The following is a 21,766-nucleotide window of genomic DNA, read 5'->3' on the forward strand; positions in this document are numbered from 1 at the left end:
CCGCGCTCCGTCGCGGGCCCGGCTTCCTGCTTCCGAGGCTATAAAAGAGCTGCTTCCGGCGCCGGCGCCCGGCCTTGGTTCTCCTCCTCGGTGGCTCGCGCTGCTGCGGCCGAAAGACCCGCGATGAGTCTCCCAGGTGCGTGTGTGTGCGGTTGCCATGGGAACGGCAGAGGCCTGCTGGGGGTGGGAAAGGCCGGGCGCGGGGTTGCCATGGCAACGGGAGGCTGCTGTTGCTTTTTTGGGGGGTGGGGGGGTCAACAGGCGCCGTCGAGCCGCGGGGCCCCAGGATTCAGCCCCGGCACCTGTTTCCCACCCACACACCCTTCGGTCCCGGCCAATTTCGCGAGGAGAGGATTGCACCGCCGAGGGAGCGTGTCCCTGAGCATGTGCAGAGTGCCTCCCCCTTCCCAGGTTCCTGGGGTGGAAGGAAGCGCCCCTTCCTAGTCCGATTTCCGCCCCGGCGCCTGTAGGCTCCCCACCCCTTCTCCCTGCTTTAGTCGATCTCTGGTTTTTATTAATAATCTGATTTTTATTCTTGAGAATGGGTGGCTTGTTTGTTTGTTGAGCGGTGGGCAGCCTCGACAACTTAAGCAGAAAAGCCTGGGTATAAATGCCAGAGAAATAAAGGAAGCAACTAACCCTGCAGGCTATACATGAAAAGTAGTTACCTGATGAAAGAAGGCTGAATTTAGCACCTCATTAAAAGAGCCCTTAGACTTAACAAGGCACCCGGCAGCCATAGGCAGGCAGGAACTGTGGGAAGGACAGTGTGTGGTTTGCATGCTTCTTGTGAATAATAATAATAATAATAATAATAATTAGTAGTAGTAGTTTATTTCCTCCAGAACCTTGAGGAACTGGAGGCAGCTTGCAAGAATTAAAACAAATGAAGATAAAACACAGATCACTAAAAACATATGAAAGATAATAGTTAAGAAGTAATTAAGATGATAATGGAATCGAAACGATGTAAAAACAAATCTGTCAAAAAGCCGGTAGCAAAAACAGCAGAGTGCTATTAAAAGCCCTTTCCTTAAGAGCAGTTAGTTCCCAAAAGCCTGTCGGAATAAAACGGTACCTTCTGTGGTCTTGCTTAGAAAGCTGGTTTAAAAGGGACCCACGAGGAAGCCAGGCCGCTCTGTAATTTGGCCACTGCAGCGGAATAAGTCCTGGGTTCATACCCACCAGCCAACCCAAACAGAGTCAATGTGATTTGACAATAAAGGATATAGGTTCAGATCTGCAGCCAGCCAGATGCTCACTTAGGTGATCTTGGTTCCAGTAACTATCTCTCTGCCTTCCTCCTTTTTATTCTCACAACAACCTTGCAAAGTAGTTTAGCCCGAGAGATAGCTACTGGAACCAAGATCACCTAGGCTGGCTGCAGATCTGAACCTATATCCTTTACTGATGAATCACCTTGACTCTGTTTTTCTTACGCCACTTGCATTTTAGGGACTGTATTCTTAGATACAGGTTGTAGCTTAGTGGTAGGGCCCCTGCTTTGCGCACAGAAGGTCTGGGGTTCAAATCCACTTAGGGCTGAGAAAGACAGTTCTGAAATCCTTCAGGTTACATATGCTTCAGGTTACAGACTCTGCTAACCCAGAAATATTACCTCAGGTTAAGAACTTAGCTTCAGGATGAGAACAGGAATCGTGCTCCGGCGGCGCGGCAGCAGGCCCCATTAGCTAAAGTAGTGCTTCAGGTTAAGAACAGTTTCAGGTTAAGAACGGACCTCTGGAATGAATTAAGTACGTAACCCGAGGTACCACTGTACTGAGCTAGATAAACCAATGGCCTGATTTAGGGTAAGCCAGCTTCCTATGTTCCAGTGACAAGATATATATGAAATTAAAAGTCCTCTTGCCTTTGGGAAACGACAGTTCTTTTCTAAGTTTTATCTACTTTTTGTCAAACATCTTTATGTCAAAATAAGCATGCATTGAAATTCAGCCACCCTGGCAACATGGCAATTAGCTGTGCTTGGGTGAGGCACTATTAGGAAACGTGTCTTTGGCACGAAGCAAGGCCTTGTGATTACAGGAGTGGATCTGGAACAGTTTCACACCCTTAAGAAGGTGGAGGGCAGCATTGCCTAATAATATAGATACTGAAGGCAGAAATATTTGCATAGCGTTAGAATACATTTCACAAAAAGTTGTTTTTGCTGAAGTCTACTTCGCGTAGGAGCCTGCACACCTGCAGATTCCCAGCTTTTATTTTAAAAAGAAAGAGCGAGTTTCTATCATTTGTAGAACCAGAGGGATAAGCAAAATGGACAGATGCTGGTCTCGTCTTTGGTGGGAATCTAGCCTGCTCCCCTCCCCCTCGTCATTTTTAGTGCTTTACTTTGCCCCCACCCCCAGGCCTGAGGGGGGAAATCCTGCAGACACTCATGAACAGGAATATTTGCCTGTTCTATTTTCAGGCCACGTGTAACACAGAAATCTTTATCTATCCCCTGTTATTACTATAAGACAAAGCAGGAAGTTTGAAGGGAGGGGGAAATTGGAAAGGGAATAATTGCAGTGAGGCAAATGTGTAGCCTCAGAATCTGTTTTGAGATTGCTGGATTTCATTACTTAAATCATCATCATCATCATCATCATCATCATCATCATTATAATCTACTCTGGGTTTCGGTTTAAAAACACACAAGAGAGCTAGCAAAAAGTTAATCTGGTTGCTTATAATTGTTTAAAAGTTTTACTGATTTTTAACTGCAGCTTTTATTATGATGGTTTTATGTATATTTGTTTTCAGGTTAGTTTCTTTGTTTGTGTTTCGTCTACTGTTTTATTGGAGACTGCTCTTTGGTTAAATGGCTTACAAATCTTCTAAGTAAATAAGCACAATAAAAATAGGCAAATGATACATATAGCAATCCTAAAATGGAAAAAAAAAACATACCAGGCAATTAAAAACAACAGCTGAACACACTAACATTATATTAAAAGCCTGCTGATCGATTTTTAAAAGAAATTCAACAAGTTGAGTAATAAGAGTGTCTCTGAGAAGAGACAGAGGACTTTCCCTGCCACGCCATGAGTGGTATCAGCATCAGCCATGTCTGCAGACACCTGTGATGAGCTTCCAGCATCCTTCCTGAGCACATCCTGAGTTCTGTTTTCTCCATGTGTGCCCTCTGTTGCTGACTTTCAGAATCAACTGTCCTGAATCGACTGCCCTGTTTTGTCTTAGCAGGGTTGAGCCTGAAAAAATCTTCAGCTTTCGCCCAAGCCCTGAAAGCTGAACCCCGGTACTTGTTGGCCCAGAATGTGGCCACGTGCGCAGACCCCCTGGAGGTGTGCCTGGAGCGGGCCGTGGTGCAGGACACGCTGCAGGTCTTCCAGCACATGGTACCTGCTGAAGGCAAGCCCATCACCAATCAAAAGAACTCAGGTAATGGCCACCTCCCTTGAGACTGCACGTCCCATTTTAATGCTTTGCGATGCCCATCTCCGCTGTGCTCCTCTGACCCCTAGGACGCTGCTGGATCTTCTCCTGCCTGAACGTGATGCGCCTCCCCTTCATGAAGAAGTTCAACACGGAGGAGTTCGAGTTCAGCCAGTCGTACCTCTTCTTCTGGGACAAGGTGCTTCTAATTGTATTTAACTGCCCTTCTGCATCTTGCATTTATATCCCACCTCCAAGGAATTCAAGGTGGCACACATGATTTCCCACCATCCACATTTTACCCCCTGTGAAGTACGCTGGGCTGAGAGATGGTGACTGGCCCAAGGGCACCCCAGAAAGCATGCCTGAGTGAGGTCCTAGGCCAACACTCTTAACCGCCATGCCACCCTGGCTCTCAGAGGTGCTTTCTTAAGGCTTTGTTTAGGTGCTAGGGTGGGGAACCTGTGGCTATTTGGATGTTATGAGTTTTGAGAGATGGTGAAAATTAGGGTCCAGACTCATCTGGAGGGCTTCAGATTCCCCTCTCCTGCTTTGAGGAAAACACAGCAGACTGGTCTGCTTCTTTCTGTAAGCAGGGGTGCCATTCAGGCTTCTGCCTTGAGCTGCCATCATCAGAAACCTTTGGGAGGGGCAGCAGCCCAGGAAGGGGCATTCTCTGTGGACTTCCCTCCCCACAGAATGGTGTCCTCATTGCACAGCTATCATTGCTGAAAGCACACCTGACCCATTGTATTACAGTATGTCTTAGTTCTAATTGGTCTTTACATTTTATTGTACCTGATGGCAGGTAATCGATTCTATAACTAACTAAATAATAACCAGGGGGCCAGCACTAAGTGGGCCATCCTAGCTGTAAAAAGGCCAGAAGGTTAAGGCGGGGTGGGTTAGCTTGAAGTCTACCAGGGCTCAACGGACCTGGTTTCTGACTGCATTCTGACTGGATTATTTCCAGGTTGAACGCTGTTACTACTTCTTGCATGCATATGTGGAAACAGCTCAGAAGAAGGAGCCTGTGGAGGGGAGGCTGGTGCAGTTCCTGCTCTCCAATCCCTGCAATGACGGTGGGCAGTGGGACATGCTCGTGAACCTCGTTGGTAAGAGAAGCTGAGGCCAAGGCACTCTGTAGTCCGCCTAGGTTCCTGGGCAGAGGATGCAGCAACTTAAGCAGCTTGGGGGAGGGGGCTGCTCAGCCAAGACCAGGAAATCGGGAGTTGGGATTACAGAATTCCTTGGGTGGGGCTGGAATCGCAAAATCTTTTGAACGTCTTCTGACGAGGTGGACAGTTGCAGTATAAGACAGAGTCAGAGTCCTTTCTCTCTGAGATCCCCACAGGATCTTCAGTCTGGTACCCTCTTATGTAGTTTTAAAAAATGTATGCATTGAGCTTATGCACCTAATCGATGGTGGAGTCAGGCTGCCCAGCAGGTTATGTCCAAGCTCTCAGGCAAGTCCAGCATACATTACCCTGAGCCCTTTAATTGGTGATGCTGAGGACTGGACCTGGGTGCACCACAGGTGAGAAGGCTCTCCCGGACTAAGGATGTGGGAGGACAGAAGTAGCCTGGAAACAGTTTCATTGTGTCAAGATCTGTGCTTATTTCACACAGCGTAAACTGAGTGCAGCAGGCAGAACGATCTTTCCTTCGGCCCATCGGTTCTGGTCAGTTACTAAAACTTGTTCCTTCCTAGAAAAATACGGCGTAGTCCCCAAGAAGGTTTTCCCTGAATCACACACCACTGAGGCCTCCAGACGAATGAATGACATTCTGAACCACAAGGTAACTAAAGTGTGTGTGTGTGCGCGCGCATGGGTGTGTGTGGATAGAGTGTTACCATCTCTAAAATCATTCGTCTTCTCACCAGTTTGGAAACTTAAGCTCAGGCTTGTAAATAAGCCCGTAAAAATGATCAAGCCCCATGGAAAGGTTTAGTTGCTTAAAGGTATCCTATGTAGCACACTGATGACCTGAGAAAAAGGATGCTAAGTGAATCTTCCCTGTCTGGTGGCTTGCCAATAAGATCAGGTTCGCCACAGGCAAACAGATGAGTCCCTGTAAAGCCTGTTAAAGCCCTTAAGATCTGAGGTGGGCTTTTGGACACACCTGCCGCTCCACACACACAATGAGCTGACATAGTTTTCACAACCTTCCTGTTCAGATGCTGACACCTGCCATTGCTTGCTAAGGTCCAAACCCATGGGCGCTGAATCTTTTCTTTCCAATCTGTTAAAAGGTGAATTCTAGCCTGGTGCTCTCCAGATGTTCTGGGCTGCATCCCCCATCAGCCATCTCAGCCATCTTGCCTGCTCCAGCATCCTGAACTTGGAGCGTGTTGATAGCGTGCCACAGAGATTGCCATTTAGAACTTGCTTTTCCCGCTTTTCTTTTCTTCCAAACAGATGCGAGAGTATTGCCTCCGGCTGAGGAATATGGTAGAGACTGGATGCAACAAGGATGAGCTCTCTGCAGCCGTGGACACCATGATAGAGGAGGTCAGCTGCTCTTGGTGCAGGGCGAATGCGATGGCTGAGTAAAAAGAGATTTTCTGTCCCTGCCCCCTCTTTCTCTCCCCCCCCCCCCAGGGCCCCAGTCATGATGCTTCTCATTCTCATGCTTCTCATTCTCATGATGCTTCTCATAACTGAGCACAGCTTGCACCAGCCTTTGCAGCTCTGAAAGTGGCGCCTTAACAGAGAGATCCAGAGATGCACTGTGAATGCATTTTGGTTGTGCTCTTTACAATTTGGAGGGGCAGATTGTCTACCCAGCTGCACCCTTTCTTCTCTCTCTCTTGCCAAAGCTGCCAAGAGGAAAGGTGTGTCAGGCTGTTTTAATTTTGCTTTTTAACAGGAGTTGCATTGTCCTTCACTGCATTTCTGGAAAGCCCTTGGTGCCTCCCTAAGTGTCCGTCCAGGGTGCCTGCACTAGAGGGCAGCAGACAACAACGTATATCATTTTTTTTGCTGTTGTCCAGCTCCATGCTGGCTTCCCGGTCTCTTCTCCCAGAACTGCCTCCATCAAACTGGTGGCCATTCCACCTGACCATTGTGTAACTTAGGGAGCAGAATGAAAGAGCCCATGGATTTCCTCTCCCCTTCTGTTCCTTTTTGCCTCCTGTGTCACGTTGCTTAGTTTCCACACTGTTCAAAAATCTATAAACCAGCTTGATGCCTTCAGCGGAACAGCAGCTTATAAGCATAGCGAGCAATTAAGCAAAACGAGGGTTTGTGAGTCACAAGCATCAGTTCCCTCTGGCCGATTTGAAGGGAGGCGTCTGGGTTCCACCTTCCACTAATCTGCTTTCCCTCCCCAGGTGTTCAGAATAGTGACCATCTGCCTGGGGAGCCCTCCGGACTCCTTCTGCTGGGAGTTCTACGACAAGGAGAAGACCTACCACAAGATCGGGCCAATCTCGCCCCTGCAGTTCTACAAAGAGCACGTCAAGCCCATCTTCGACATGGAAAGCAAGGTTGGGCAATGTGGTAAACACAAGGCAGCCTGTGGACAATCATTGGCCCCCTGTCTGTGCGATCCTTTTTAGATTTTGGAAATGGATAAGACACGCCCCTACCCCACACGGTCTCTTGTTGCTCCCTTCTTCTCGTTTAATACCACGACCCCTCTTCGGTCTGTTTGAAAGTTGTGGCATGGCTGAAATCATAGAATTGTAGAGTTGGAAGGGACACCCCAAAGGTCATCTAGCCCAACCCCTGCAAACCTGGAATCTCAACTGAAAGAACCCCTGACAGATGGTCCCCCAACCTCCGTTGAAAAACCACAAATGCTGGGAAGTCCATCACCTTCCGAGGTAGTCAGTTGCATTGCTGAACAGCTCTTACTATCAGAAAGTTCTTTTTAACGTTTAGCTGGAAATCCTTACAGAAAGGCCCACCAGATTTCCAACCCCAGATCTCTTATTTGGGGGCCAAGCATTGCTTGGTCAGATGGTGATAAAATTGTGACCCAGAACATCAAAACCGAGATGAGTCTAGCAGAGGATATTTGCTGCTGAGAAACGGCACCCCTCATATTATTTCCAAACTTCCATCTTGTTTGAAATGGAACCTCCAGGTTCAGTGGCAGCCTACCCCTGAATAACACCTGCTGGGGAGATACAAGAAATGGCCATCTTTGGCCATGCTCTTGTTGCAAGCATTTTAGTTGGCTGCTATTGCTGGGTCCAGCAGAGTTGGGAGGAGTGACCTCCTTGAAATTAACTTCTTGCGCTAACTCAGCCCTTTGACTTAACAGGTTTGCCTGGTGAACGACCCTCGGCCCCAGAACCAATACAACCAGCTTTACACAGTGGAGTACCTGAGTAACATGGTGGGGGGCAGGAAGACTCTTTACAACAACCAGCCCATCGAGCTCCTGAAGAAACTGGCAGCCGCTTCTATTCGGGATGGAGAGGTTTGGCCTGCCCCCCTGTCTTTGTTTTGCTCCTTAGCACAGTGTCTTCCTGCTCTTTGCTTCAACTGAAGGGTCCTGATTGTCGCCTGCTCTCTCCTCAGGCCGTGTGGTTTGGTTGTGACGTTGGGAAGCACTTCAACAGCAAACTGGGCATCAATGACATGAATATGTAAGTGCTTGTGGGGTGGGGGAAGAGGGCTGGGTTCCTGCACACAGTCCCCCTGGGGATTGGGGGTGTGCACGTCAAGCTCAAACTTTGCTTTGCTTCCATTTCTTTGTTCTTCCGCAAGCTCAGAGCCCCCTGGACCGCAGATCTGCTGCACCTTGTGCTTAACTGCTCCTGTATGTTGTTGTTTAGTCGTGTCCAACTCTTTGTGACCCCCTGGACCAGAGCACACCAGGCACTCCTGTCTTCCACTGCCTCCCGCAGTTTGGTCAAACTCATGTTTGTAGCTTCAAGAACACTGTCCCACCATCTCGCCCTCTGTCGTCCCCTTCTCCTTGTGCCCTCCATCTTTCCCAGCATCAGGGTCTTTTCCAGAGAGTCTTCTCTTCTCATGAGGTGGCCAAAGTATTAGAACCTCAGCTTCAGGATCTGTCCTTCCAGTGAGCACTCAGGGCTGATTTCCTTAAGAATGGATAGGTTTGATCTTCTTGCAGTCCATGGGACTCTCAAGAGTTTCCTTCAGCACCAGAATTCAAAAGCATCCATTCTTCGGCAATCGGCCTTCTTTATGGTCCAGCTCTCACTTCCATATATCACTACTGGGAAAACCATGGCTTTAACTATATGGGCCTTTGTTGGCAAGGTGATGTCTCTGCTTTTTAAGATGCTGTCTAGGTTTGCCATCGCTTTTCTCCCAAGGAGCAGGTGTCTTTTAATTTCGTGGCTGCTGTTACCATCTGCAGTGATCATGGAGACGACCTGATAAATGTGTTTACTCCACAATTTAGGATTACTAGGGAAGGCACTTTCTCTGAACCCCACACTTAACGTGCATTTCGTGTGCGCTGCTTTGTAGATTTAACCACAAGCTGGTGTTTGGCGTGTCAGTCAAGAACATGAACAAGGACGAGCGGCTGATCTTCGGGGATTCGCTGATGACCCACGCCATGGTCATTACTGCCTTCACTGAGAAGGTGGGTGTTGGGGCAGCAGGGTGGGTGATGGAGTTCCTTCCCTTCCTTTCCACCTATATGGCAGTCAACCAGACAATAATTGCACGCACAACCTGTTCATGGAATCCTCCTGGGGACGGTGTGTGCTTTTGAAAGAGGGACAGAGAACCGGTGGCCCTCAAATGTTTTTGGGCTCCATCTCACATCTACCCCAGCCAGCCTGGTCAGGGGATGATGGGAACAGCAGTCCAGCAACACTTAGAGGGCGACAAAGGTTCCCCATCTCTGCTCTGAGAAGTTGTATTCCGTACATGTGAGAGACAGAGGGATGCTTCCACTGAGAGGAGAACAACATGCAGAGAACATCTGTGACTTTCCAGAGACTCTTGGATTCCCAACACCCACCTGCCTCAGCAGGAGCATGGCCAGCGGTCTGGGGTGCTGGGAGCTGGTGGAGGGTCCCGTCCCTCTTCTCAAGTGCCTTGTCTACAAAGACCATTGTTCTTTTTTGATGAACCATAGAAGTGTAGCGTTGATATCTGGATGATGCTGGTGGCGATAGCACTGAGGCCATGAACGCCCCCCCCCCCTTCCCAGAGGCACCTGCTCTTCCCCCAAGGAGCTCAAGAGTCAGCACAGGGACTCCACAACCCCCACCACAATCCCATGGCGGATCCTTTGTTGTTATTTTACATTATGCATTTCAGGTACACAGCCTTCCAAAGCTTTCTAAATTTACCATGTGTCTCCCGTTTCACAGACAGAAATATTACAAAGGCTAGCAACGATGAAAGGTAGTAAAGACAGCGATGGAATTACTTTAAAAGCCAGACAGGCCCACCAGGCAGTCAACCCAATGAGATCTGACCCTCCTCTCTCTCCTTAATCCAAGAGGGATGCTCAGTCCACTCTGCCCCGCTTGGTCCTTGCTAGCTAGAAAGGGCTTGTCTATAAACAAGGTGAGGCTCCTCACCTCAGAAATCCAGGACGTTAAAACAGAGGAGCAAGGCAAGATTAAAAGCCGCGATGCCCCTGGGCTGTTTTTGCCAACGGTTGGCAGATTTATAATTCTCACTAAAAGCTTCTTTAAGCTAAAAGCAGGTATTAAAACATGGGGCTCCCCCCCCCTTTTTTTAAAAAAATACCTGTTGTGCAAACAGGTTTTAACTACAACTGTGATGTAATTTTCTTTTCCCATGAGGGACGTTTAATCCTTGCCAGCATTCAAAACTAAGCTAAATGTGGCTTGATTGAATTTTAAGAGCTTGAAAGTAATTCCAGTCAGGCCTTCAGAGGTTCTTGCCACCATCTCTTCCAGCTGCCTCGTATGGACCTGAGCACAGTTTGGACCCAAAGTCTTTAAAAGTACTGTAGCATGATTTGTTTTATTTATTGCAACATGTAGATCCTCCCTGCAAGGACCTCAAGGTGGGTTACAGGGTCTCCCCACTCTCCAATTTATCAAAATATTGATAAAATCAGCAGCTTTATATATACACTGTATAAAATATCCACAATAAAAGTACATGTCTAGCTAGGCCTGCAATATTCCGCATGCAATATTCTCCACACTGTAGAACTCCTTATGTGATCCAGATACCAGGCTATTAGCATTTGGGGTTGTAAAGGCACGGGTGAGGGACGCTTTCACAGCAGTTTGTGAAATGAAAGCGCAGGTGTCATCTGTCAGGTAAGGGAGGCATTTTATTTCTCTGCTATAAATCCACAAGCAAGTGTAAATCTGCCTGGCCAGGGGAGATGGAAGCTTTTCTGCAGGGCTCTTCCTCCTGCTGACCCCTGCATTTCCCCCTCTTTCCAGCCAGAGCAAGAGGGCTGCTTCGAAAAATGGCGCGTGGAAAACTCATGGGGCGAAGACCGCGGGAATAAAGGTAATGTGTTGCTAACGCGGGTGCTGAAAGTTGGGCTGGCCTTTTGTTTTGCATCAGGGGGGTTGTCTGGATTTTGGGGCAGGGGGGTTGGACTAGATGACTTCCAGATGTCCCTTCCAGTGCTAAGATTCTCAACAGCATGTATATTGGGATAGCAAGCTTAATTCTGGGCCAGTTTAGCACTCGAAGCTTATGCAGTTTTGCCCTGCCTCTCTGCCTTAGCAGAATCCTGACAGGCTGGTGGTCAGTGAATTCTTCCCTTTTGCCCTCCATCACTTCAGGCCTCTCCAACCTGGGGTCTCTTCCAAATGCTGAATTTTCCTGGGTTTGTGATGAGGCTCCTGGACCTCCCTCCTTCCATCTCTGTGTTCTGCACACTCTGCCAGGATCGCCATTGGGCTGTGTGTGTCCCCCGCCTCCTTTTAATTACTCTGGGGTCATAAGGCAGAGATTATAGAATTCCTGTGTTGGGTTTATTGCAGAGAGAGAGAGAGAGAGCGCGCACATGAGCACTGACTGGGCTGCCGTTCCTTTAAGCTCCTGATGTAATCTCATTTTGTGTAGAAAAGTTCATTACCCTTCTTCGAACAGCCTCCAGTGGGGGAAACTTTTGCTGTTGGTTGTGCGATTGGGATGACAAGAAGCAGCGTCTTTGTCTAGCAGAATTGTAGCTGCCACATGTGTTCCGTTTCCCTCTTCACTTCCCCTGGGAGTTGGTGGAAGACAAGGGCCCACCTCGAGCCTTTATGCTACCCATGGTCATTTCAGAGAGCCAAGGACTTTTCTGCGTGTACCAGTGTCTCCCATTGAGACTGGAGCTTCTGTTTGCATAACAAGAGCTTTCGTGGAACAGCAGGCGCAGGACTATCTCAATGATCCAGGCGCGCAGGTGGCCCTCACCCCCGCTTCCCAAAAAAGCCGCCTTGAGGTCAAGGCACAGCTATTCTTAGCCCTTCGTTTACCCATCTGTTTTATGAGCGTGCTAAAACCCAGAGTTGCTCCAGCAGTTAAAAAAACACACACACACTCCTGCCATCAGCCACAAGAGACGAGTGCAAACCACTTTGAGCTTTCAAAGTTTAAAAATAACCCGGCGAAAGCGAGACAGATTACCGGCATTCCTCAGAGTTTACCTTCTCCAGCCTCCTGGCAGGGCAGCCAGGAGGCGTGAGCTTGATTCCTTGAGCTTCTTAGCCTCTTGCTGTTCTACGTGGAAGTCTCACTCCCACTCAGAGGCAAAGCCTGCTTTTAATGAATGGGGCTTGAATGGGGCTCAGGACTTGCCCCTGAACAGACTTTGGGGGCCTCTCACGATGGGGGCCAAGCAGAGTCCTCTCGCCACCTCTGCCCAATCAGTCCCTTGCAATGGCCAACCCTGGTTGCAGCTGCTCTTTTCCATTTACCAAGCAGACAAAATGCTTTACAGCCTCTCTGCCCTGCAAGGTAGGCCTCCATGGGGGGGGGCGGGGCGGGTGTCAAGCTGAAGAAGAGAGCAGCTTGCCCCAGGCTCACTGCCTGAAGGCTGGCCAAGGCGACTGGCATTGTTCCTTCTGTAAGGACGGTGCGGGTTGCTTGCAGAATGTGTCTTGGGCATTGATTCAATACATGTGTATTGCAGGCACAGAATTTGGCCAAGCCTGAGTCCTCTGTCTTAGTGATTCTTACAACGCAGGCCTATAAAACAGGGCAGCAGCAGTTAGTACTACAGTGGTACCTCGGGTTACATACGCTTCAGGTTAAAGACTCCGCTAACCCAGAAGTATTACCTCGGGTTAAGAACTTTGCTTCAGGATGAGAACAGAAATCATGCTCTGGCGGCGCAGCAGCAGCAGGAGGCCCCATTAGCTAAAGTGGTGCTTCAGGTTAAGAACAGTTTCAGTATGAATTAAGTACGTAACCTGAGGTACTACTGTACTAACATTATTTCTGCATTGCAGCTGGGTGTGCTGAGTCTGAGAAGAGCAGTTGCTAGCTTAAGACACCACCTAACCAAATCTGTCTTGCTTGGGGCGAGATTGTCCGGAGGGCTTCCTGGCTCTAAGGCTGGGGTCTGCAGTGCGATGCCTGTGGGAACCCTCCGATGTTGGTGCCAGCTTCGCCCCTCCCCTCCCAATTCTAACCTTACTTTAAAATAGTGTTTTGGGCCTTCTATGTTTGCGGGGGGTGGGTGCCTATTTTTTTGGCTAGTTTACCTGCTTTTTTTAATACATGTTTTATTTGGGGGGCATGTGTAGGTGTGCTACATAGGAGGTGTTTGAGTATTTCCAGTTTTTACTCTGTGGAAGGGCTATTTTGCAGAACCTGTGAAATAGTTTCTTAGGTTTCCAAATGAGTTCTTAGCATCCCACACCCATGTTTTTGGGACTCCTCTTCTAGCTGCTTTCCCACGCCACATCCTCCAGGGCAGACCTCTAGCTGCTGCTCCAAAGTCGTCCTTTGCAGATATGGCCCTCGGAGAGGGTTTTGGGGATAGCTGGCCTCTTGAAAAAGCCTGGGCTTGTGTGGGAAGGCCAAGCAGCTTTCTGGCAGGCCCCTTGTTTAAGGAAGAGGTGAAGAATGAGGATGTTAGATTTGGCACTCAGGCTTGGCTAGGCGTGGAGGCATTAAAATAACAAGCCCCAACGTCAGTCCTCGAAGAGGGTTGATAGAGTATTGCCTGAAACAACAGAGGCAAGATTAGACTCAGGGGCTTAGCTGGAGGAGGATGAGTTATGGAGGAAACGCTTAACCCTTTTGTACGGTGCTTTGGGTCCAGATCGCCTGGTCTGGGTTTACCAGCTTAGCATTGTGATCCTGTTGTTGAAAGGCAAGGTCAGATCTTAGACAGGGTTGGAGCATCTGACCTGTTAATTGCAGAGGCAAAGCCACTAGAGGAAACCTGAAAGGCCAATCCTCGGTCACTCAGGAATTTCCAAAAACTCTGGGTTTGTAAAGTGGTGTTTTTGGAAGCTCCTGGGTTTGGCTTCCAAACACAAATACAAGATACACCACGTGAGACCTCATCTGTTCCTTGTAGGTTTTTGATTTGTGGTGTTTCTTGATGCAGGGGAAAGGCAGAAAAATGTTCCGGGGAGGAATTTGATATGGGATGGCAGTTTGAGCTTGGTTTGCCTGAAGCACATTTGACATTGCAAGCACCACCCAGTCCGCTGGTGCAAAGCAAGGAAAGGGGCCTGTATTTAATTGTTCAACCAAAGGCCTCATTAGCTGTGAAAATTAATGGGTCCTTAATGTTCAGAAGCAGTCTACCTCCATGCAGTTTTTGGGGGGCTGCCCTCTTAGATTTCAGTGTGGCATAGAGGGCAGGGGTCCCCCAGGGCAGATCACTGTAGGTGGCACCTCTTAAGCTGAGCATCACTTAATAGACCTTGTCCCATCCTCCTCTTCTCCAGGTTACCTTATCATGACTGATGACTGGTTCTCCGAGTACGTCTACGAAGTGGTGGTGGACAGGAAGTATGTGCCAGAGGGCGTCTTAGCTGTGATGCACCAGGAGCCAGTCGTCTTGCCTGCATGGGACCCCATGGGCGCTCTGGCTAAGTGAACTGGTGTGTGTGTGTTGAGGGGGCTCTCTGCTGCCTCCTTCTGGTCAACCTTGAAGCAAGCATGTGGGGGGGGGGATCTGGAGGGCCAGGAGCCAACGCCAAGTGGCCCCATGAGCAAACTCCCACTTGAGGTGCCAGTCTTGAAGAGTGGTGCCCTGTGGATCTTCAGAGGAAACAGTGCTTTTCTGTGGACGGGGCTACTCTGCAACCTTTGCGTCGACATGTGTGCTTTTCATTGTAGTATAATCCTTTTTTCTTTTCTTTTTTTTAAAAACACCCTCTAAAATTATTTTATTCATATACTCGTTTTAAAAATGATTCTTTCATGCAAACCTTGTATAGAAAAAGATGGGTGGGTGGGGTGAGATGAACGCTTGGGGTGATTGCGTACCACAAAGGGCCACCAAGTGGAGATTAATTGCTTGTTGGTTGTGATTTTGAGCTGCTTGGCTGCTTGCTTGTGGAGAGAGGCATATAACCCATGGTGCACGATGCTGCCCACTTCCTACATGATCTTCATCTGTCTTGTCTTTTCCAACTGAGATGTGGTCTGAATTTAACAGCCTTCTCCCTGGAGCACCTGAATCACAGCCCAGGGGATTCCCCCCCCCCCCCATAACCACCACTGAGGCTCAGCTGAACCAACAGAAAGAGTGGCTGCAAAGGCTACATTCCAGAATGCCCAGTTTCTGGGTAAAATGGGATTTTTAAAAAATGGCTGCGTTTTTATTTGAATGCCATCTACAACTACCTGGTGCTATGGAGCGTTTGAATAAAAACACTTTGCTGAATGAGCTTCGGTGTCCTGTATTGATATTATTGATGCATAAATTGCTGGCAAACTGCAAAACATATTGCCAACAAATGAATGAGGCAGTGGGGGGGTGGGAGGAGACACTCCCCTCCCACCTCTCTGCCGGCAACCCTGGAGAGCTGTTGCCAGTCAGAGGAGACAATATGGAGCTACTAGCTCAGTTTAGCCAGCTAGATGGGCAAATAGTCTTGACATGGCATAAGGCGTCTGCTTTGGGGTCCTTCTTTCCCAAGGGTTCTTTCCACACATTGGAAACTTCTGATTTGGCACAAGCCACACCTGCAGATCAAGCCCCCACTGATCCCCAGCTAGCTGCAGTCTGTCAGCATGGTGTTGGGACTCCAGCCCCATCAGCCTCGGCCAGCATGGCCCAAAGGGTCAAGGATCATGGGAGTTGTAGTCTCAGCAATACCAGGTTGGCAAATCCCCACACTAGTCTCTGGGAATTAAGCCTGGTGCCAGATCAGAAAGCTTTGAGAGGGGTGGGGGGAATCTGCCAAACTAAAGCAATGGGGAGAAAAACGTAGGGCATATCAGAATGAACTTGGCAAGAGGAGAGATGAAACTGAATGGGTTCTTACTGAAAGCTGGTCGCAGAGTTAATCTCTTAATAAAACAGTTTAGTCCTCAACATATGTTTAACATCGTGAAAGTTAGGCGACACTAAGATAGGCTTAGGGTATAAAGGAACTGATTTTGCATCCATCCAGCTTTTGGGTCAAACTAATTAAAAGCAAACACCCGTTTTGCACTGCAGTCTTGACCCTGAGCAAGAATTCCTGCATATTTCTATTTTTAAATGATTGGTTTTTTAAAAGTTTCGTGTTTTCATGCATTTAATACATCTACCTACACTGGAGTAACAGACCTATTTTAATTGTTGCCTTTAAGTCCCTTGGTTTCAATGGGTCTACAATGAGTACGATTAACACTCGACATCCCCCACTATGTAGAACTAGTCCTTTTGTTTTTTCTCATTTTCATATCTTAACGGCTGAGCAATTTCCGCGGAGGAAATATGCTGGGAATCAGCATTTTTAGACTGCAGCTTTCACCTTCCCCTTGCATGATATGAAGCTCCAGGAAAATTCCAGAGAACACATGCAGCCTCAGACATGCCTACTTTGGGTGGAAGGGAAGGAGGCAGCGAGGTTCCAAAAATGTTAGCGAGACCATTTGGAGGGACAAACAGCAGAGGCTCAAATTTGAGCATACTTGCAAAGTCTAGGTAAGGCGTTTTTCTCCAGGCTGGTTCCCAGATCCACTTGGTGATGCCATCTTGGAGTAAGCTTTCTTTAGCTCCATCTTAAAGCCAAATTATTTTGGTTAAATTATACATTGCACCCACCAACTTAAAGCATACAGCCCACTTTTTCCGCAGGGAAGACTGATAATGACTAAGTCTTCCACGTTTCTTTCTGAGTTTGCTCACTTCCACTTCCTTTTATAAGCTCATCAAAGTGAGTACTGATTTATTTATTTTTTAGTGAATTGAATCAGCTTGCATGAGTGTGTCTATGAAGAGTGATCTTGAGAAGCAGGAGGGGGAGAACCTTAGCAAGCCCAGACTGCTTATTTTTTTGCAGAATTGTTTTTCTAAAAAGGGGTGTTTAGTTTGTGTAAGAAGCTGCCTTGATACAGTCTCAGGCCACTGGTTGTTCTAGCTCAGCAGTCTAAACCAGCTGTGGGGAACTTTTGGCCGTCCGGATGTTGCTGAACTGCAACTTGGAATACTATGTACAGTTCCGGTTGCCTCACCTCAAAAAGGATAGTGTAGAGTTGGAAAAAGTTCAGAAAAGGGCAATCAAAATGCTCAAAGGAATGTGGAAAGGTTGCAACATTTGGGGATTTTCAGTTTAGAAAAAAGGCAAGCAAAAGGCGACATGATAGGAGTTTATAGGACTATGCATGGCATGGAGAAAGCGGAGAGAGACAAGTTTTTTCTCCCTCCTAACACAAACCACAGAGCCCAGGACTTGCTGATCAGAAGGTTGGCGGTTCGAATCCCCATGATGGGGTGAGCTCCCATTGCCCTGCTCCTGCCAACCTAGCAGTTCGAAAGCACGTCAAAGTGCAAGTAGATAAATAGGTACGGCTCCGGCGGGAAGGTAAACGGCGTTTCCGTGCGCTGCTCTGGTTCGCCAGAAGCGGCTTAGTCATGCTGGCCACATGACCCGGAAGCTGTACGCCGGCTCCCTCGGCCAGTAAAGCGAGATGAGCGCCCCAACCCCAGAGTCGGTCACGACTGGACCTAATGGTCAGGGGTCCCTTTACCTTTACCTTAACACAAGAACTCAGATATCCAATGAAGCTGAATGCTGGAAGGTTCCAGACAGAAAAAAACCACACTCCATGCAGCACATAGTTAAACTATGGAGGGTAGGACACAAACCAACGGCTTCAAGTGATAGGTGATTCAGACTAAACGACAGAAAAGAACTTTCTGACAGTAAGAGCCGTTCGACAGTGGAACGGTCTCCCTCAGGATGCAGCGGACTCTCCTTCCTTGCAGATTTTGAAGCAGAGGTTGGGTGGCCATTTGTCATGGATGCTTTAGTTGAGATTCCGGCATTGCAGGAGGCTGGACTAGATGACCCTGGGGTCCCTTCCAACTCTAGGATTCTACTGTATAAGGCTGTCTCCTAGCCATGATGAATATAGTCTGCTTCCATGGTTGGAGGCAGCCATGCTTCTGAATACCAGTTGCTGGAGACCCAAGGAGGGGAGAGGGCTCTTGTGCTCAGGTCCTGCCTGTGGGTTTCCCATTGGGGCATCTGGTTGGCACCTGTAAGAACAAGATGCTGAACTAGATGGGCCATGGGCCTGATCCAGCAAGCTCTTTTTTGCTCATTTCTGCACCTTCCCCAGCTCCACAATATCCATTCGGAACAGTACACAGTATTCCACTGTTATATCAAGAGTTATTTTCAATTCCTTCCCTAAAGGAAGGAATCTTGCTTCCTGCCCCCCCCCCCCAAATTTCAGAAGACTGTAACAAATTCCTATATGCCCTAGGAGTGAGAAAGTGATGTGGTATTTAAAAGCCTAGATTCATTCATTAATGTATTTACAAGCGAATTACTCTACCCTCCCAAGAGAAGGTCTTGGATGTGCCTGGTGGAATTAATGCCATTCCCCCCTCCCTTTTTGAAATGCAGCCGCCGCCGCTTCCCTTATCCCAACCCCATGCTATATCACAAGCTGTTTTTCTCAACCCAGCCCTTTGTCTGCCCCAAAGCCTCTTTTGAGCAGCCTCTAGGAATGTTTCGCGGGTAATCCGGACGCGGCGCCTCCCCTGAGAAGGGCTGAGACGATCCCCTCGTAATCCATGCAACTCGGATCTCCTCCCGTTGTCCTAACAATTGCCAGCTATTTTAATCCTAATCTATTTGGTGTCCAATTTGGGGTGGCAGGGGAGCGGCAGAGAACCAATTAAAGCTGTGTTGGTACATCTCGGCTGGAGGACAGGAGACCATCCGGCCATGCAGGTCACCCCCACATCCACAGAGAACCCCCTCGGACCCAGGTCCCCCTCAACCTGTCAAGCCACCAGTGCAATCCCACAACTGGCCTTCAGATGGCAGCAACCCCTCTCCTTATCTAAGGGGGTGGGGTGGAGAAAAGGATGAAATAACAAAAGGGGGAGCAGGAAATAGAAATGTTTGGCAATTTCTTCCTCAGTTCTCAGGACTGATGCTGCCGCAGAGATCCCTGCAGACTCCCACCTTCCTCCTGTGTCTCATAATCCCTTTGGTGGGGAAAGGCTGCCGTTCCTCCCTTGTTATTTGCAATGCAGCTAACTTAAATTAAGACATTTATATCCCACCTGTCCTCTGAGGAGCTTAAGGGGGCACTCGCTGTCTCCATTTTATCCCCACAGCAACCCTGTGAGGACAGTTAAAGACTGAGTGTGTGTTTGTGTGAGAGACTGGCCCAATGCCACCCGGTAAGAGCTGAGTGAGGATTTGAACCCAGGTCTCCCAGGTCCTAGTCTGACACTCTAACCGAATGTGATGTTCTCATTTCCCCTGCTTGCTTCCATGATCCACCGGACAGCTCTCATGGGCTTGCCAAACCCGAGGTTCTCTCAATAGCCCAAACTGGGGCAGCAGGAGTTCAAGGGATCACCAAATCTCACCTTGCGATATTGCAGGGCACATTTCCCCCCCAACAGTGCGTCTGGCAGGTAGGCGGTGCAGGACCCCAGTCGGCCTCTGCACCTACAGCAGCCGCAACTCGCTGCTCTGAAGGGACAGGCTCATCTTGGACTGGTGACACGGACGAATTCCTCATCCACGACGCCTGGACCTGAAGTCGACATCCACCGCGCCACTGGCAGAAGGCCGGGAAGCTCCACTGTCTCTACCATGGCTCCCTACCTGAGGACCCCGGCCAACGCAGGGTCTGGCTGAGCTGGCTTAACAACGGGCATTATGTGTATTTTAATGAGCTGAATAAAGTGACAGCTTATCCGTCTTGGAGGCGTGGCAAGTGTGTGCATTAACTTAACAGTGCTTAGCTTATTTTTCTTTAGTTGTTCTGTTAATGTTGTTAATATTGTTTTATAGAGTATAACTGCTGCATTGATTCGTGAAACATATACAATGGATTTTGGTGATGTTTAGGTTTTTTTAAGTTGCTGCTTTGTTAATAGCGTTTTCTAGATTGTAAATATGATTTATGCTGTGTTTGTGCTGTTCTATTATGTTTGACTATGTTACTCTTATTTATTGTTTGTAAGCTGCTTTGGGATTCATTTGAAAAGCGGCACAGAAAAACAATAAATTTATCAGTCCAATCAATCAATCAATCAATCAGTACGACGCATTGGGCCATTCCAGCCTCTCCTGGAAAATTTCTCTAAAAATCATTAAAAGTCCAAAGGAACCAGCCTTATTCCAGGTCAGACTTTTTAGTCTCCTGCAGATGGCCTGATTGTTGAGCATGCAACCTTATTTGCTTCCCCAAAGTTATGTGAAGATAATACAATGTCCACTCTTTACTGGGTTAAAATGGATTGCACAAGTTGCCCAAGCCATGTTTCAGCCCACCATCTTGGGTTAAAATGGAGGCCCGGGTCCTGGTGTCAACAAAGACGGCTGCCCCACCTTGTGCAGAGCTTGGAGGCAATATCTCAAGCCAAGCCTCAAAAGAATAGATGGGCGGACAGACTGACCGCTTCCCAAAATATACAGAAGATTTGTTCTGATTTTTTTTGCGAGGGAAGTTACACAACAGTGAGCAGTCTCTACAGTACCAGCAGTTATATATGCCTTCCCATTAATCACATTTTGCCGTTGCTTTCCTAAATGCAAAAGGCCTGTTGTTGTTTTTTAAGTGGATGTGTTGCACCAGAGTGCTTCAACTAACATTAGTGGTGCAAACCTAGATTTCTGGTGACTGAAATCCTTCCTGCAAAATGCCGAAAGTCTAGAGGTGACCTCAGTCCCTCTAGCCCAGCAGTGTGGACTCTGACTGGTAGCACCTCTTCAAGATCTCAAGAAGGCAAAGCTCCTTTCCATCACCTGGTCCCTTTTTAACTAGAGAAGTTGGGGATCAAACCAGGGACCTTCTGCAAGTCAAGTGTGTGCTCTGCCACTCATCTTACCATTTCATGGAAGGAAATTTGTGGTTGGGATGTTTTGTGGGGGGGGGGGGGGTATGTGGATATGAGTTGTTTTTCCTTTCTGGGAGGAGAGGAAGTGTTTGTGGTGATTAAAAGCAGCCGAATCAGTCTTGGGTTCCGTCCCAGCCCTGCCCTGCTGTTAGGCAGAGTGAGAAAGCCATCTCAGGCAGCAAATTTTAGGTATTAGGAGAGGGCAGGCAAATTCGTAAGCTCCTTAATCTGCTGCTATTGTCTTTCTACTGCTAGAGAAAGGGAGTGTCACGTTTTCATTTTGCCTCAGGTACCTTGGATGCCTTCGCCAGAACTTGTGCAGTAGTGGTTAAGAGCACTGGACGAGGACTTAGGATTCCAGGGTTCAAATCCCCACTTGGGAAGGAATCTCACAGGGTGACCTTGGGGCCAGTCACGGTCTCTCAACCTAAACTACCTTGCAGGGTTGTTGTGAGGGGGGAACGGGGGAGAACTGTGTACGACACCTTAAGCTCTTTGGTGGAAAGCTGTGTAACAGAAATAACCAATACCTTGGGCAGCAAAATGTCTTGGACCAGCTCTGCTTGGGAGCAACTTCTGTGATAGCAAACCCCAAGTCCCTTTCCACTTGACAATTTTTGCATTCCCCCCCCCCCCCATGTGCTTAAAGTGAAGAATGGAGAAGGACGGGTGAGAATGGCAAAAGTCTGTTTTTCTTCTCCTAATGTGGCCCAGAAGCAGACACACACCCCAGTCTCACATTTGCCACAGTGGCAGGACACCTGTCCTGGCCTCATCATCCACCTCCAGCCACTCTCTGCCCCCATTTGCAGACCCCCCCTCTCCCTCGCCCCCCCTCGCACTTCCATTTATAGCCGCAGCCCAGGCTGCCCTCCCTGACTCCAACCCAGAGGCTGTGCCTGGAGCCCTCCTCCCGCTGCTGCTGCTGCTGCTGCTGCTGCTGCTGCTGCTG

The 21,766-nt window shown here is 48.4% G+C and overlaps 1 protein-coding gene across 1 annotated transcript; it reads left to right on the forward strand.

Annotated features, from left to right (window-relative positions):
* The first annotated feature begins 15 nt into the window (after positions 1–15).
* On the forward strand, positions 16–15,178 carry BLMH (bleomycin hydrolase). Its single transcript, XM_028708393.2, has 12 exons — positions 16–136; positions 3,208–3,405; positions 3,489–3,598; positions 4,373–4,514; positions 5,111–5,199; positions 5,820–5,912; positions 6,734–6,889; positions 7,672–7,830; positions 7,932–7,999; positions 8,853–8,970; positions 10,769–10,838; positions 14,231–15,178. The coding sequence occupies exons 1-12, from the start codon at positions 124–126 to the stop codon at positions 14,380–14,382; spliced, it is 1,368 nt and encodes a 455-aa protein (XP_028564226.2). The 5' UTR covers positions 16–123; the 3' UTR covers positions 14,383–15,178.
* Positions 15,179–21,766: the final 6,588 nt, after the last annotated feature.

The sequence above is a fragment of the Podarcis muralis genome, chromosome 15 (assembly GCF_964188315.1).
Source record: "Podarcis muralis chromosome 15, rPodMur119.hap1.1, whole genome shotgun sequence".
Classification (NCBI taxonomy): domain Eukaryota; kingdom Metazoa; phylum Chordata; class Lepidosauria; order Squamata; family Lacertidae; genus Podarcis; species Podarcis muralis.